An 11,557-nucleotide genomic window follows, 5' to 3' on the forward strand; every position below is an offset into this window, starting at 1 on the left:
TCACCGATCCAGGCCAATCAGCAGGCGGCTGCGCTCTTCCTCCTTCTGGCTCTCGTTCTTCAGATCGGCGAACACCTGGGTGAAGTAGTGCGGGTCGGAGTTGATCTGCAGCATCTTGCCGCTCATCAGGTTGATGATGGAGAGGCAGCGGTCCCAGAAGGTCTCCTTTGAGGTCTCCACCAGGAAGGGCTTGAGCGGGTAGGAGATCTCGTTGCCCATGTAGGAGTAGCTCAGGTAGAGGCAGGTGAGCAGCACGGCCTGCAGCTCGTGCTCCGACGCCACGTCGGAGGGCACCACGTCGCGGCACAGCATGTACACGAAGACCACGTTGGCGGGCGTGATGAAGCCCTGGTCCTGCCAGCCCTGCAGCAGCAGGGAGCGGTCCACGCTGCGCAGCCACAGAACCGGGTCGGTGGGGGACAGGTGCTTCAGCCGGTAGCACCGCCGGCACAGGAACTCGCCCAGGCAGCGCAGCAGCTCGCTGGTGGACGCCTGCACGATCACCCTCTTGGGGGTCCCGGGGGCGGCCGCCGCCGACGCGTTGGTGGAGTTGCCCAGCGGGGCCTTCTTGACGGAGGACACCGGGGGGTTGGCGGAGCCCTTGGCGGGCGGCGGCGGCAGCGGCGGGCTCCCGTCCTGGGCGAAGGTGGACAGGTTGGCGCAGGACTGGGACTTCTTCAGGTTCTCGTTGTTGAGGTGCGTGACGTTGTTCTGGTAGCCGTTGGGCTGCACCTTCTTGGAGCTCTTCTTCTTGGCGGACACCGCCACGATGCGCTTCCATGGCAGCACGTTGATGAGCGAGTGGCGCTTGAGGTTCTTGTCCTTGGCGTTCTTGCTGTTCTGCACGGCCGTGTAGTGGCCCACCGTGGCCGGCCCATCCTCAAAGAGGGCGGCCTTGCGGTAGCTGGGTGACAAGGACAGCACGGTTCCCATGGTGACGACCGGTGGGGGGGGGATGGGGGGCTGGGGTGTCCGTCCGAGGGGTGGGGGGGGGGGGGGGGTGTTCAGCCGCTCCGGGAGGGGTGGGTGTCTGGCGGGGGGAGTCCCGGGGGGGTCGGCGCCTCAATGGTTCTGGGGGGCTGGGGGACCCGGGCTACAGGCGGCCGGAGGTCTCAGGCATCTGCAGCTCAGGGCGGGACGGGGCAGGCTCTCTACGATTGGCTGCCGGGGTCTTCAGCGCTCGCTGCTCCGTGTCTCCGTGTGGCCAGCAGCGCCTGTGGGGGAAACGCAACAGATCGGTCGTTTCAGAGACGAGGGCGTGATCTGTTGACGTGTGTGGCACTCTGCGCTCTGCTGGCACTGCAGCTCCCGGATGTTGTTTACTATGGATTTACTGTTTTAGTCATTTAACTGTTTTCGTGTGCTGCATCTAAACATGTTGATCTTTTGAGATGCATGTCGTTACGAGCAGCTATGGGCTGACTTTGGGCACAGGGGTTCACAGCCAGACCCTTCCTGCCCCCCCCCCTGCCCTACCGCTCACGTCTCCCTGAATGTGCGAGAGCGAACACAGGCGCTAGGCCATGCTCTCACAAATATGTTAATACCGAAGATTGCTGCATTCTGAAACCATTCAATGTCACTACTTTCTATGCATTCACTCAAACGGGCCAGCATCTACAATTGCTATGGGCCAAAAAGAAATAGGCTACTGCTAAACCCATTCCCATAATAAATAATAGGCTATAACTGATGATCTGGGACTGTACGATTTAGTGAGAGAAGCTACAATGCATGTGTCAGTTACAGGGTCCTCGTTGTTTTAGAGATGAATCGAAGCTTAAAGCGATGCTCTAGATGTGAGGGCAATGTGAGGGCCGCCCGTCAAACACACATGAGCGCAGCCTCAAATGGAAGCCGAGAACGTAAACATCCTAATCTGCAGGAGGGCTGAGCTTCTGCTCACATCGAGATGGGCCTACATTCCAACCTGCCGTTAATCTATCGATGATCCTAATATCTATAGATCAAAACGCGAGCGGTCTAGTAATCATCATAAACACCGCTTTTAAAATACCCTTAAATCACTAGAGTTATGCACGGTGCGCATTAGGCTACAGGAAAGGACGGACAAATCCCTCATTCCATCACGCAGAACCAGAGATCACCAGGACGGGCACCCGTTCACCTCCTCGCTGTCCCTCGGGGTGGTGGCCTGAATAAAGCGCATTTCCTCCAGCATGCGTGCTTGTGTACGCCCGTGCTCTCCATGGTTCTGAACACCAGCCTGCGATGAGGCGGTGCCCAGTACAGTTAAATCATGTCCTGTTATTATCGCGTCCTCTACAGAGGCTCCCTTAACGAATCTATTTTAATACAATACAATATTAGTATTTAGCCTCAAATGTCCCCTTCGGCCTGTAACATTTAGAAATATCATATTATTGAGGACGTTCCTAAATAAGGCGGAGGCTGGTTTAATCTGGGAGGCGGGAGGCGTCGGGAGAAGATGACTTACCAGATGTTTGTATTACGCTCAGTTGGGAAAAACAATCGCACTGCGGTGATGCGCGGCTGGTGTTTGGTCAAAGCCCTCCGTGTGAAACCGGATCCAGACGGATAATATCTCCACGGATCGAGTGAAAACGCAGAACAATCCAACCCGGGAACGCGAGAGGAAGATAACAGCGTTAACGTCAAACACGCCCGATGCTTCGGTGTGCAGGCATCGATGGGCAACTGTGGAATGGACGCTTGGATGGGGATGCGCTACTGGTCCTCCTCGCGCGAGATGCGGACGCTGTGATGGAGATGCGCTACTGGTCCTTGGCGCGCGACGCGGATGCTGCGGGATCTGCAGCGTGCAGCGGCTGTCTCGTGCGGACTGGGCGTACTGGGCGGTGCTGGAGCGCCGCTGTGCGCCCAGAATGGGTTCTGTTTCTGCAGCCCTTACCAATCACAACCTTCTACAGGAGCGCAATGAACCCCGTGAACTCATTCTACGCATGTTTCCGCATCCCACTGTATGTATTTTAGCCTATACAACAGAATGGGCCTATTCTAGCCTATTATATTTTCATTTTATATTTATATATTTTCAATTTATTTTTATTTCAGTTAATAGAGTAATGTGTCCTACTGCATATATGTCAAGCCTATAGGCCTATAATTTGCCTATTTTTATTATTATTTATAATGTGTTTCATTTCCCATCGGTTATTTCTCAATATGCAATTGCTTTTGTAAAGTAACCAACATTTTTGTAACGTGGTTCGCTTCTGTTTTAAAATCTAATCATAAGTCTTACAGTAAAAAAATAAGAAAAGAATAATAAAAAATACCGATTAGTTTATCTTAATCACGTGACTGTGATCGGCTTCGACAAAGTAACACGAATATTAATTTACAATGAATAATAACACACCACACAGATTACATCTGCAGGAAAAGAGGTCGTAATTTCATAAGAATATTGTTTCAGTGCATTTATTAATGCACATGAATAAATGTCCCTTCCCACAATGCATGCACAATGCAACGACCTCGCGTCGGAGCGGCGCGGCGGCGCAGCGGCAGCGACGCGGCGAAGCACGCGTCACGTGACAAGACCACGTGACGCACGCCGCTCCCCACGCGAGGCCAGACGTATCAAAATATAGGTTCTAAATTATTTTAATTATTATGAATACTATTATTATTATTATTATTATATTTTATTTGTATTTATTTATTTTTAGTAGGGAGGTTGTTATTTATTCCACACTCCATACCAGAAGATGGCGGTAATGCATCTATCTATCATCTAAGTTGTTAGCCAACCGCCAAAAAACATACAAAAGAAGAAGAAGAAGAAGACGAAGGCCAGACGTATCTCCGCCACCAGGGGCGGGATCTGAATAGCAAGATGGCGGCCGCAGCGGTAGTCGAGTTTCAGAGGGCTCAGTCCCTCATCACCACGGACTCCAGCGCCTCCATCGACATACTCCACTCGATAGGTAACGACGGACCGACGGCTATGCGTGGCACATGTTATTCGTGTTTACACGTTTTTAAAAGTCACAGACGATACGATACGAGGCTAGTCTAGCTGCTAGCCGCTGGAGCCGGTCCGTGCTGCTGACTCACTGCAGGACGGGTGCGTTAGCATTAGCTAGCATTAGCGTCAAAACGTTAGCTACGGAGCTAGCTGAAGGGGTCCCAGGGTGGCCCTGTCGTGAATGTACTCAAACTGTTTATTGAACTCAGAACTATGATCAGGGTGGCAGTGAGGGGTGGTGGGGTTTGTGTGCGTTGGATTAATTGAAAGTCCATTGATAGCAGGCTAGCTTCTCGGGCTAGCCTGGTCATTATTGTTGTGACCGTTTTGGTGGCGTGTCATTAAACCCTTTGTTTTTCATGGTCAAACCACAGTGGGGTTGTTTCTCGTGGGGGACATGTGCGTGTTTATCTCTGTCAAGTGTTCACCATCACACGTTCACGGCTGTGTTGGTGGGAGCGTTTGTGTGTTTCTGGTGGAAACAGTAGAGGCTAATGAAGCTAGCATCCCTGTCCCGGCTGCTCCTGCCTTGTCACACTAGCATTGTAGCTCACAGCATATCCTGGACCCCGGTTGAAGGGTCAGGGATTGGTGTTCCTGCCTGGTCTATGGAAACCAATGTATAACGTTCACTGACGGATCGCATGTCAACACAGAAATACGCGCTGCGTGGATCGAGGAGCTCCACTGACTGGTTTTCGTCCTTCCAACAGTGAGGAGAGATGTCCAGGAGAGTGATGAAGAAGCAGTCAGGGTTAAGGAACAGAGCATCCTGGAGCTGGGTACTCTGCTGGCCAAGACGGGACAGGCTGCTGGTGAGCACCTTCATCTTCTGGCCTCCTGGAGTTCAGAGTCATCTGGAGCCAGAGTCATACATCAGCTCATTTATTTCATAAAATGTATCTTCTTTCTTTATTTTTTATGTATAACTTATTTTCTAAATTCTTCTGATGTATTACATTTAGGGCAGTTTCTAGAGGATTTCATCTTAAGCGACTTACAATAAGTCCATTTGTCAGAAGAAAGGGAAACAACAAGGATCCAGTAAGGATCTGACCAAGTGCCAAGCTCTAACAATCACTAGGTTAACCCATTCCTTGTATACAACAACGATGGCTAGGATAAGATGCTTCACAATGCTTAGTACTATTTTACAACATACATAAGTGTGTACATTAAGTGCCAAGACGTGCACAACAGACAATAACTGCGTAAGAGGGGAGGCTATGCTGAGTCTAGGTGAACAAGTGAGTCTTGAACATCAGTCATTTATATTTTTTCTAGATTTCCCTTGTGATCTTTAATGGTGGCCGGGTGATAATTTGTAATTCTTTACGTCAACACGCTGACATTGATGTTTCTCGCCGTGTCCTTCAGAGCTCGGAGGTCTGCTGAAGTTCGTGCGGCCGTTCCTGATCTCCATCAGCAAGGCCAAGGCGGCCCGCCTGGTGCGCTCCCTTCTGGACCTGTTCCTGGACATGGAGGCTGCCACCGGCCAGGAGGTGGAACTGTGTCTGGAGTGCATTGAGTGGGCCAAGACGGAGAAGAGGACCTTCCTCAGACAGGCGCTCGAGGTGAGGAGACGTGGTGATGGGGTGTCTGATGCTACAGAACATAAGGGTTATTCATACGGAAGAAAAAGGATTGATGTAACTCAAACAGATAGGGCTTAACAGGCTGTGTGTTTATGACACCCCCCTGACTCTAGCCCACCCAGAGAGCAAGAAAAAACTCCCTTGATTAGCAAGGGAGAAATCTTGAGAAGGAACGTAGAGTGGGGTATCCCGCCTTCCAGGGATGATCATGAGTGCAATGGGTGCCATAATTGACATGCATGCATACTGGGGTGCTGGCCGGTTAACTGTAAGGATAGGCCAGGCATTCAGTTGTAGTCACCGCAATGCGCTTGAACAGAATAATGAATTAGAAAGGGTTAGTTGATCACTGGTAGGTCTAGGTACCTAGTCTTTAAGAGGGCCCTACATTTTAGACCTACCAGTATAATGCATTGTGTATCTTGGTTTACTAAATAATAACTTGAACTTGTTTGTATTTCTCTTCAACAGGCTCGACTGATCTCACTCTATTTTGACACCAAGAAATACCAGGAGGCCCTGTCTCTCGGTAAGGGAACCCAGGCTGTAGGGTTTGTGTTGCCACGGCTACAGAAGGGGCCTCAACGGGGGACAAAAAACGCACATGATGTTTATAAGATGGGATACTGTTTTCGTTTTTCCATTTGTGCAAATGGGAAACCACAACACAGCCTTAGGTTGTACACATGCCCTTAAGGATGTTAAGTGCCCAATGTTAATACAGTCTTCAGATAATGCCGGTTTAGTTTTCACCCACTTGGCAGCAGCGCTTGACGTGTCCTCACTGTGTGTGTTCCTCTTCATTTCCAACCAGGCACCCAGCTGCTCCAAGAGCTGAAGAAGATGGATGACAAAGCTCTGCTGGTGGAGGTCCAGTTGCTGGAGAGCAAGACCTACCACGCTCTCAGTAACCTGCCCAAGGCCCGCGCGGCCCTCACCTCAGCCAGGACCACCGCCAACGGCATCTACTGTCCCCCCAAGCTCCAGGCAGCTCTGGACATGCAGTCCGGTGAGAGAGCCCGGCATGCCATCCATCCTGTTCACCGCTCAGCAACTTGCAGTGCAGCACCGTGTTTATTAACTGTTTGGTACCGGACCTTCGTCAGATGGATGACTTGACTCTCAACTTGTTGTGTTGCAGGGATCATCCACGCAGCGGAGGAGAAGGACTGGAAGACGGCCTACTCCTACTACTTTGAGGCCTTTGAGGGCTATGACTCCATCGACAGCCCCAGGGCGGTCACAGCACTCAAATACATGCTGCTCTGCAAGATCGTCCTCAACTCGTAAGAGACCTCACTAATGAGTTAAAGGGGACCTATAGAGGGTTTTAACATTCACGGTACGCACCACAACTGCACAGTGGGCCAAACACCAATGGCAACCATGTTCTCATCGATAGACTGCATTTTTACAGTCCTTTTCTAACCAGTGGCCACTCAATGCAGTTTACAATATTGCCTCACATTCACCCATGCAAGGCGACAGCCAGCTCGTCAGGAGCAGTTAGCTTGAGGTGTCTTGCTTGAGGTGTCCTGAGACACCTTGGTAGGTGTCTCAGGGACACCTCGACACTCGCAACCATCTGGTTACCATCCAACCTGTTCTCACTGGCCTTATATAATCAGTAGGAACCGTAAGCCAGTTATTTGTGGTTCTGTGTGAGTATGGCGTTGTGATGAGGATGTTCTGGTTTCTGTCTCTTCAGACCAGAGGAGGTACCCCTGCTGATCAGTGGCAAGCTGGGCTTACGGCACGCCGGGCGACAGGTGAGGACTCGTCTATGCTCTGTTCAAGCATCTTTTTACACTCTTTCAACCACTTTTATATCATTAAGCACACAATTTAGAAACTAATATTTACGTGTTGTTTAAAGGCATCAACGCGGCTCTTAATGGCTTCCCCCTCCAATTATGACTGGCGGTATAACTGTTTCCCCCCTTCTCGCCTTCCTTCTCTCAGACAGACGCAATGAAATGTGTCGCACAGGCCAGCAAGAACAGATCATTAGCGGACTTTGAGAAGGTAAGAGCCTTTCTGTTGTCGGACCAAAACCGCCCTCATTGCTCTCTGGAGTCTCCTGATCTACTTAGCACATCACTTCCACTGCCACCTCATCTTTTCTCAGCCAGATAAGGAGTGCAACAAGGATTGCTTTAAACGTTTACCCCTGGCTCTTCTTGTATTGGTTTCTAATAGTCAACTAATGTCGATCCATGGGTTTTAGTTCCACATTCTAACTTAATGGGGGTAGGATAGTCTCGTGGTTCGGGTGTTTCACTCCCAGCCAAAAGGCAGTGGCTCTGGGTGAGAGAGTTTGCCAAGTGACTTAAAGGCACAGGAGTGATTTGACAGTTCCCTGTTCTATATGAACATCTTTCCTCATGGCCCTTGTGGGACGGTTTCAGCATCTGCGTTTTGTTCCCCCAGGCGCTAACTGAGTACAGATCAGAGCTGAAGGACGACCCCATCATCAGCTCCCACCTGGTGACCCTCTACGACAACCTGCTGGAACAGAACCTCATCAGGGTCATCGAGCCCTTCTCCAGAGTACAGGTATAGCCAGCAACCTTCCAACACACTCTAGACTGGTGGCCTGGTTAGTGAGCTGGCCTGGTTAGCATGGTGGCCTGTTTACACCTGGTTAGTGGGGTGGGGTGGCCTGGTTAGGGGGGTGGCCTGGTTAGTGGGGGGGGGTGACCCGGTTAGTGGGGAGTTCTTCGCCATGCAGGGTAACGCTGACCTCTACAAGTTGTTGAGCACATGGCCTCCTGTGATCCTTTGCACGCCCAGGCGGTGGTTTAATGGTAGTAATGTTCATTAGCATTATGTCCCAGCCGTCTGACTCGCTGCTAATGTGTGAATTGTTCTTTTGTTTTCAGATAGATCACATATCAGAAATCATCAAACTCTCAAAGGTATAGATATCTTAATCATTGTCTCGTTTTCATTTGATCCACTTTTCTTTTACTTTCACTTGTGTACACGTCTGGTGTCTGATTTCATGATGTTATTCTCGCCAGGGGGATGTGGAGAGAAAACTGTCACAGATGATCCTGGATAAAAAGTTCCACGGTACGTTGTAATCCGAGCGTCTCTCTCGACCCACCGGTCCAGCCTTCACCCCTCAGCCAGAACCCTAACGTGTTCTTCCCCCTTGTGCCGACTCCTCCAGGGATCCTGGACCAGGGCGAAGGGGTCCTGATCATCTTCGACGAGCCCCCAGTGGACAAGACGTACGGAGCCGCGCTGGAGACCATCCAGAACATGAGCAAGGTGGTGGACGCGCTCTACAACAAGGCCAAGAAGCTGACATAGGTGAGAATGGTGTCATCCTCACACCAGTGCTGCTGTGTGGAGGCTACCAACGTCAATGCTGATCCACTTTCGCTTTTTCATTATGATCAAATAAAATAGAAAACAGAAGTGATGCATCGTTGCTTCTGGAAGAAACGGATCAGCGAGGGTCGTCGTCACATGATCACATCACTTTCTGCTATCGTAGGTTTAATGGGCATTGTAGTCGTTGGTTTTAATGCACCAAGTTAAACAAATGAATGTATATGTATAATAGGTTTAGAGATCAGTCAAATTACATTTTAATTTACATTACATGTAATTTACATGAATCTAGGTATTCTTTGTGTGTAATCAGCTGTCGAGTGTACAAGTGGTGATGTTGGCGAACCAACTGGGAATACATTCTAGTTTGGCTTAACAGTAAGCTTATGAATGGCAAATTAACTGTCATTGAAATAGTCTGACCATATACACTACCGTTCAAAACTTTGGGGTCACTTAGAAAGGTCCTTATTTTTTAAAGAAAAGCACTGATAACATTACATCAATCAGAAATACAGTCTAGACATTGTAATGTGGTAAATGACTATTCTAGCTGGAAACGGCTGATCAAAAAAAAAAATGAAATATCTACATAGGTGTACAGAGGCCCATTTCCAGCAACCATCACTCCTGTGTTCTAATGGTACATTGTTTAGCTCATCCTGTTAAAAGGCTAATTGATGATCCTATTGCATAAAAGGGTGAGTTTTCATGAAAAACATAATTGTCTGGGTGACCCCAAACTTTTGAATGGTAGTAGACACTTCAAGAGACCCTTTATGAATAAAGCTCCTGCCACAGCACTAATGCCAAAGTCCACCGCTGTAGAAGGATACGGTATGCTTTGCTGTGACCAACGAGACGCTCACATCTTCACCCCCTGCTTCTCTCTCCTGTCCTCAGAACAAGCGGTGACCACAGCAGTGCAATGGAGGAAGTGTGTGTGTGCGTGTGACCCGCGTGTGTAATATTTTAAGAAAGGGACTAGGGAGAGCGACAACCGTCCCACAAACTGCATCAAACCGGATTCCCAGTTCCCTCTCGAAAGACCTCTCCCCGCCAGCCCTCCCACTACGGACAAACTTCATCATCACCTCCTTGTCTCTTTGTTTTTGGTTTTGATATCCATGCAGGATTCTGTACAACATGCACTGCTCACAGCAGGCCATCAGGGAATACAGTTCAACCACCAATAAACGATTACAAGTTTCAGAATACATATGTTCTATATATATATCGTATACAGAAGATTGGGCTTACAAAGCCCTACTTTAACTCCACTGCAACCTCAAGGGTGTGACCTCAACAACCTGTTTGTAATGTAATGTGCAGGCACACGGTTTTCTGTCCTCCTGGTTTATATTCTGAAGAGGCACATTGTTTTTAAGAGATTCAGACACTTGGCATCCACCGATTTAAAGGGTTGGTCAAACAGCGCCCGCTAGTGTACTGGGCCCGCCATATCAACGCCAATCACCTGCTCCCGCTCTGCAGAAGCTCAACATATTCACCTTCTCCCTGATGTTGCCCTTTCTTTTTCTTCTGCTCGTATAAATCCGCCCAGTGGATCAACCCCTTCCACGGTGGCCACTGATTTCGCCCTTCTGTTTGCCAATGGTTTTTCATGTGTAATAAGTAAGAAACGCAGAAGTGGAGGTTTCATGGCATCGTCTGACTAACCCAGAGAACATGTCTTCATTCTTAGTTGCTGGCGCAAGTGGGATATGCTAGTAACACGTCATTTGTATGGTTTTCATTATTTCACCCCCCCCCCCCCCCCTCATTTATGAAGTCATTTTTGAAATAAATATTTTGTATTTTAAGGATTTTGTCTTGCCTCTTGCAAAAACAAGATAAGCGTTATGCATTAATTGGTATGACTGACAGGGTAGGCCTACATATTTGAGAGGCTGCTAATAGTTTAAGGGTCAGTAGTAAATTGAATGACCCTGCACTGGGTTGACAATGTGCCTGTATTTAATATCAATGGGGGGGGGGGGGGGAATAAAACATAGTGGAGGCAAATAATCCTCGTGTTATAGGGTTTGAGATTTGACCACTGTTTGAAATTAAATTATGATTGTCTTTCTGCTGTTGCCTAATGGTTTAAGGCCACATGACATTAAAGGGCATTAAATAACAGTTAATGACAGCTTTGAATTTTGTTTTATTTTGCTTGAAATAGACTGCAATGTATCGGTGTTTAGTTTACACACCAGTGTTTAAACCAAACCAACCTGAAGCTTGGCGCCAGCAGAAAGAGGTCATACCATTTGGGGTTCGGTCCATGCCTGTATATCCTAGGTTTTAAGCCTTGGTCATTGTACATACTCAAGTTTGGTCATTGTACAAAACATTGTAACTAAAGTTCGTTTGTTTGAGGCCATTTGTTCACAATGCTCCGATACGTGCCGTCAATTTACTTTTCCTGACACGCAGATCCAGAGCCCCAAAGACAAGCACACATCCTAACTGGGACGTTTCGAATTGGAAGAATCAATATAAATCATGCCACTCCTAAAAAAAACAAAAGAAAGCCTCAAACAATTTGCCTTGACTAAAGTAAAAAGTTAGTATTATGATTCCCTATTGGTTCAAGGTATCGCCTTTAGTCTCACATTTGTTTTTCATCTGTGTACTACCT

General features: G+C 48.6%; 2 protein-coding genes across 2 annotated transcripts; one reads left to right on the top strand and one right to left on the bottom strand.

Annotated features, from left to right (window-relative positions):
- cdk5r1b (cyclin dependent kinase 5, regulatory subunit 1b (p35)) lies at window positions 1-933 on the bottom strand (the record flags this gene model as incomplete). The annotated part of the gene is made up of 1 exon (XM_084474844.1): window positions 1-933. The coding sequence occupies one exon, from the start codon at window positions 931-933 to the stop codon at window positions 1-3; it is 933 nt and encodes a 310-aa protein (XP_084330970.1).
- Window positions 934-3,825: 2,892 nt separating this feature from the next.
- Window positions 3,826-10,736, top strand: psmd11b (proteasome 26S subunit, non-ATPase 11b). Its single transcript, XM_084474842.1, has 13 exons — window positions 3,826-3,935; window positions 4,690-4,791; window positions 5,354-5,550; window positions 6,043-6,100; window positions 6,386-6,580; window positions 6,713-6,857; window positions 7,280-7,340; window positions 7,534-7,596; window positions 8,002-8,127; window positions 8,454-8,489; window positions 8,595-8,646; window positions 8,747-8,889; window positions 9,817-10,736. Exons 1-12 carry the CDS (start codon window positions 3,845-3,847, stop codon window positions 8,887-8,889), a joined length of 1,269 nt encoding a protein of 422 aa, XP_084330968.1. The 5' UTR covers window positions 3,826-3,844; the 3' UTR covers window positions 9,817-10,736.
- Window positions 10,737-11,557: the final 821 nt, after the last annotated feature.

The sequence above is a fragment of the Micromesistius poutassou genome (genome assembly GCF_964030765.1).
Source record: "Micromesistius poutassou genome assembly, chromosome: 11".
Taxonomy (NCBI): Eukaryota; Metazoa; Chordata; class Actinopteri; order Gadiformes; family Gadidae; genus Micromesistius; species Micromesistius poutassou.

Coding starts and splice junctions, on each gene's coding strand:
- psmd11b (XM_084474842.1), top strand. CDS start 3,845: ATGGCGGCCGCAGCGGTAGTCGAGTTTCAGAGGGCTCAGTCCCTCATC. Junction 4,792..5,353: donor CAAGACGGGACAGGCTGCTG/GTGAGCACCTTC, acceptor CGTGTCCTTCAG/AGCTCGGAGGTCTGCTGAAG. Junction 6,101..6,385: donor CCAGGAGGCCCTGTCTCTCG/GTAAGGGAACCC, acceptor ATTTCCAACCAG/GCACCCAGCTGCTCCAAGAG.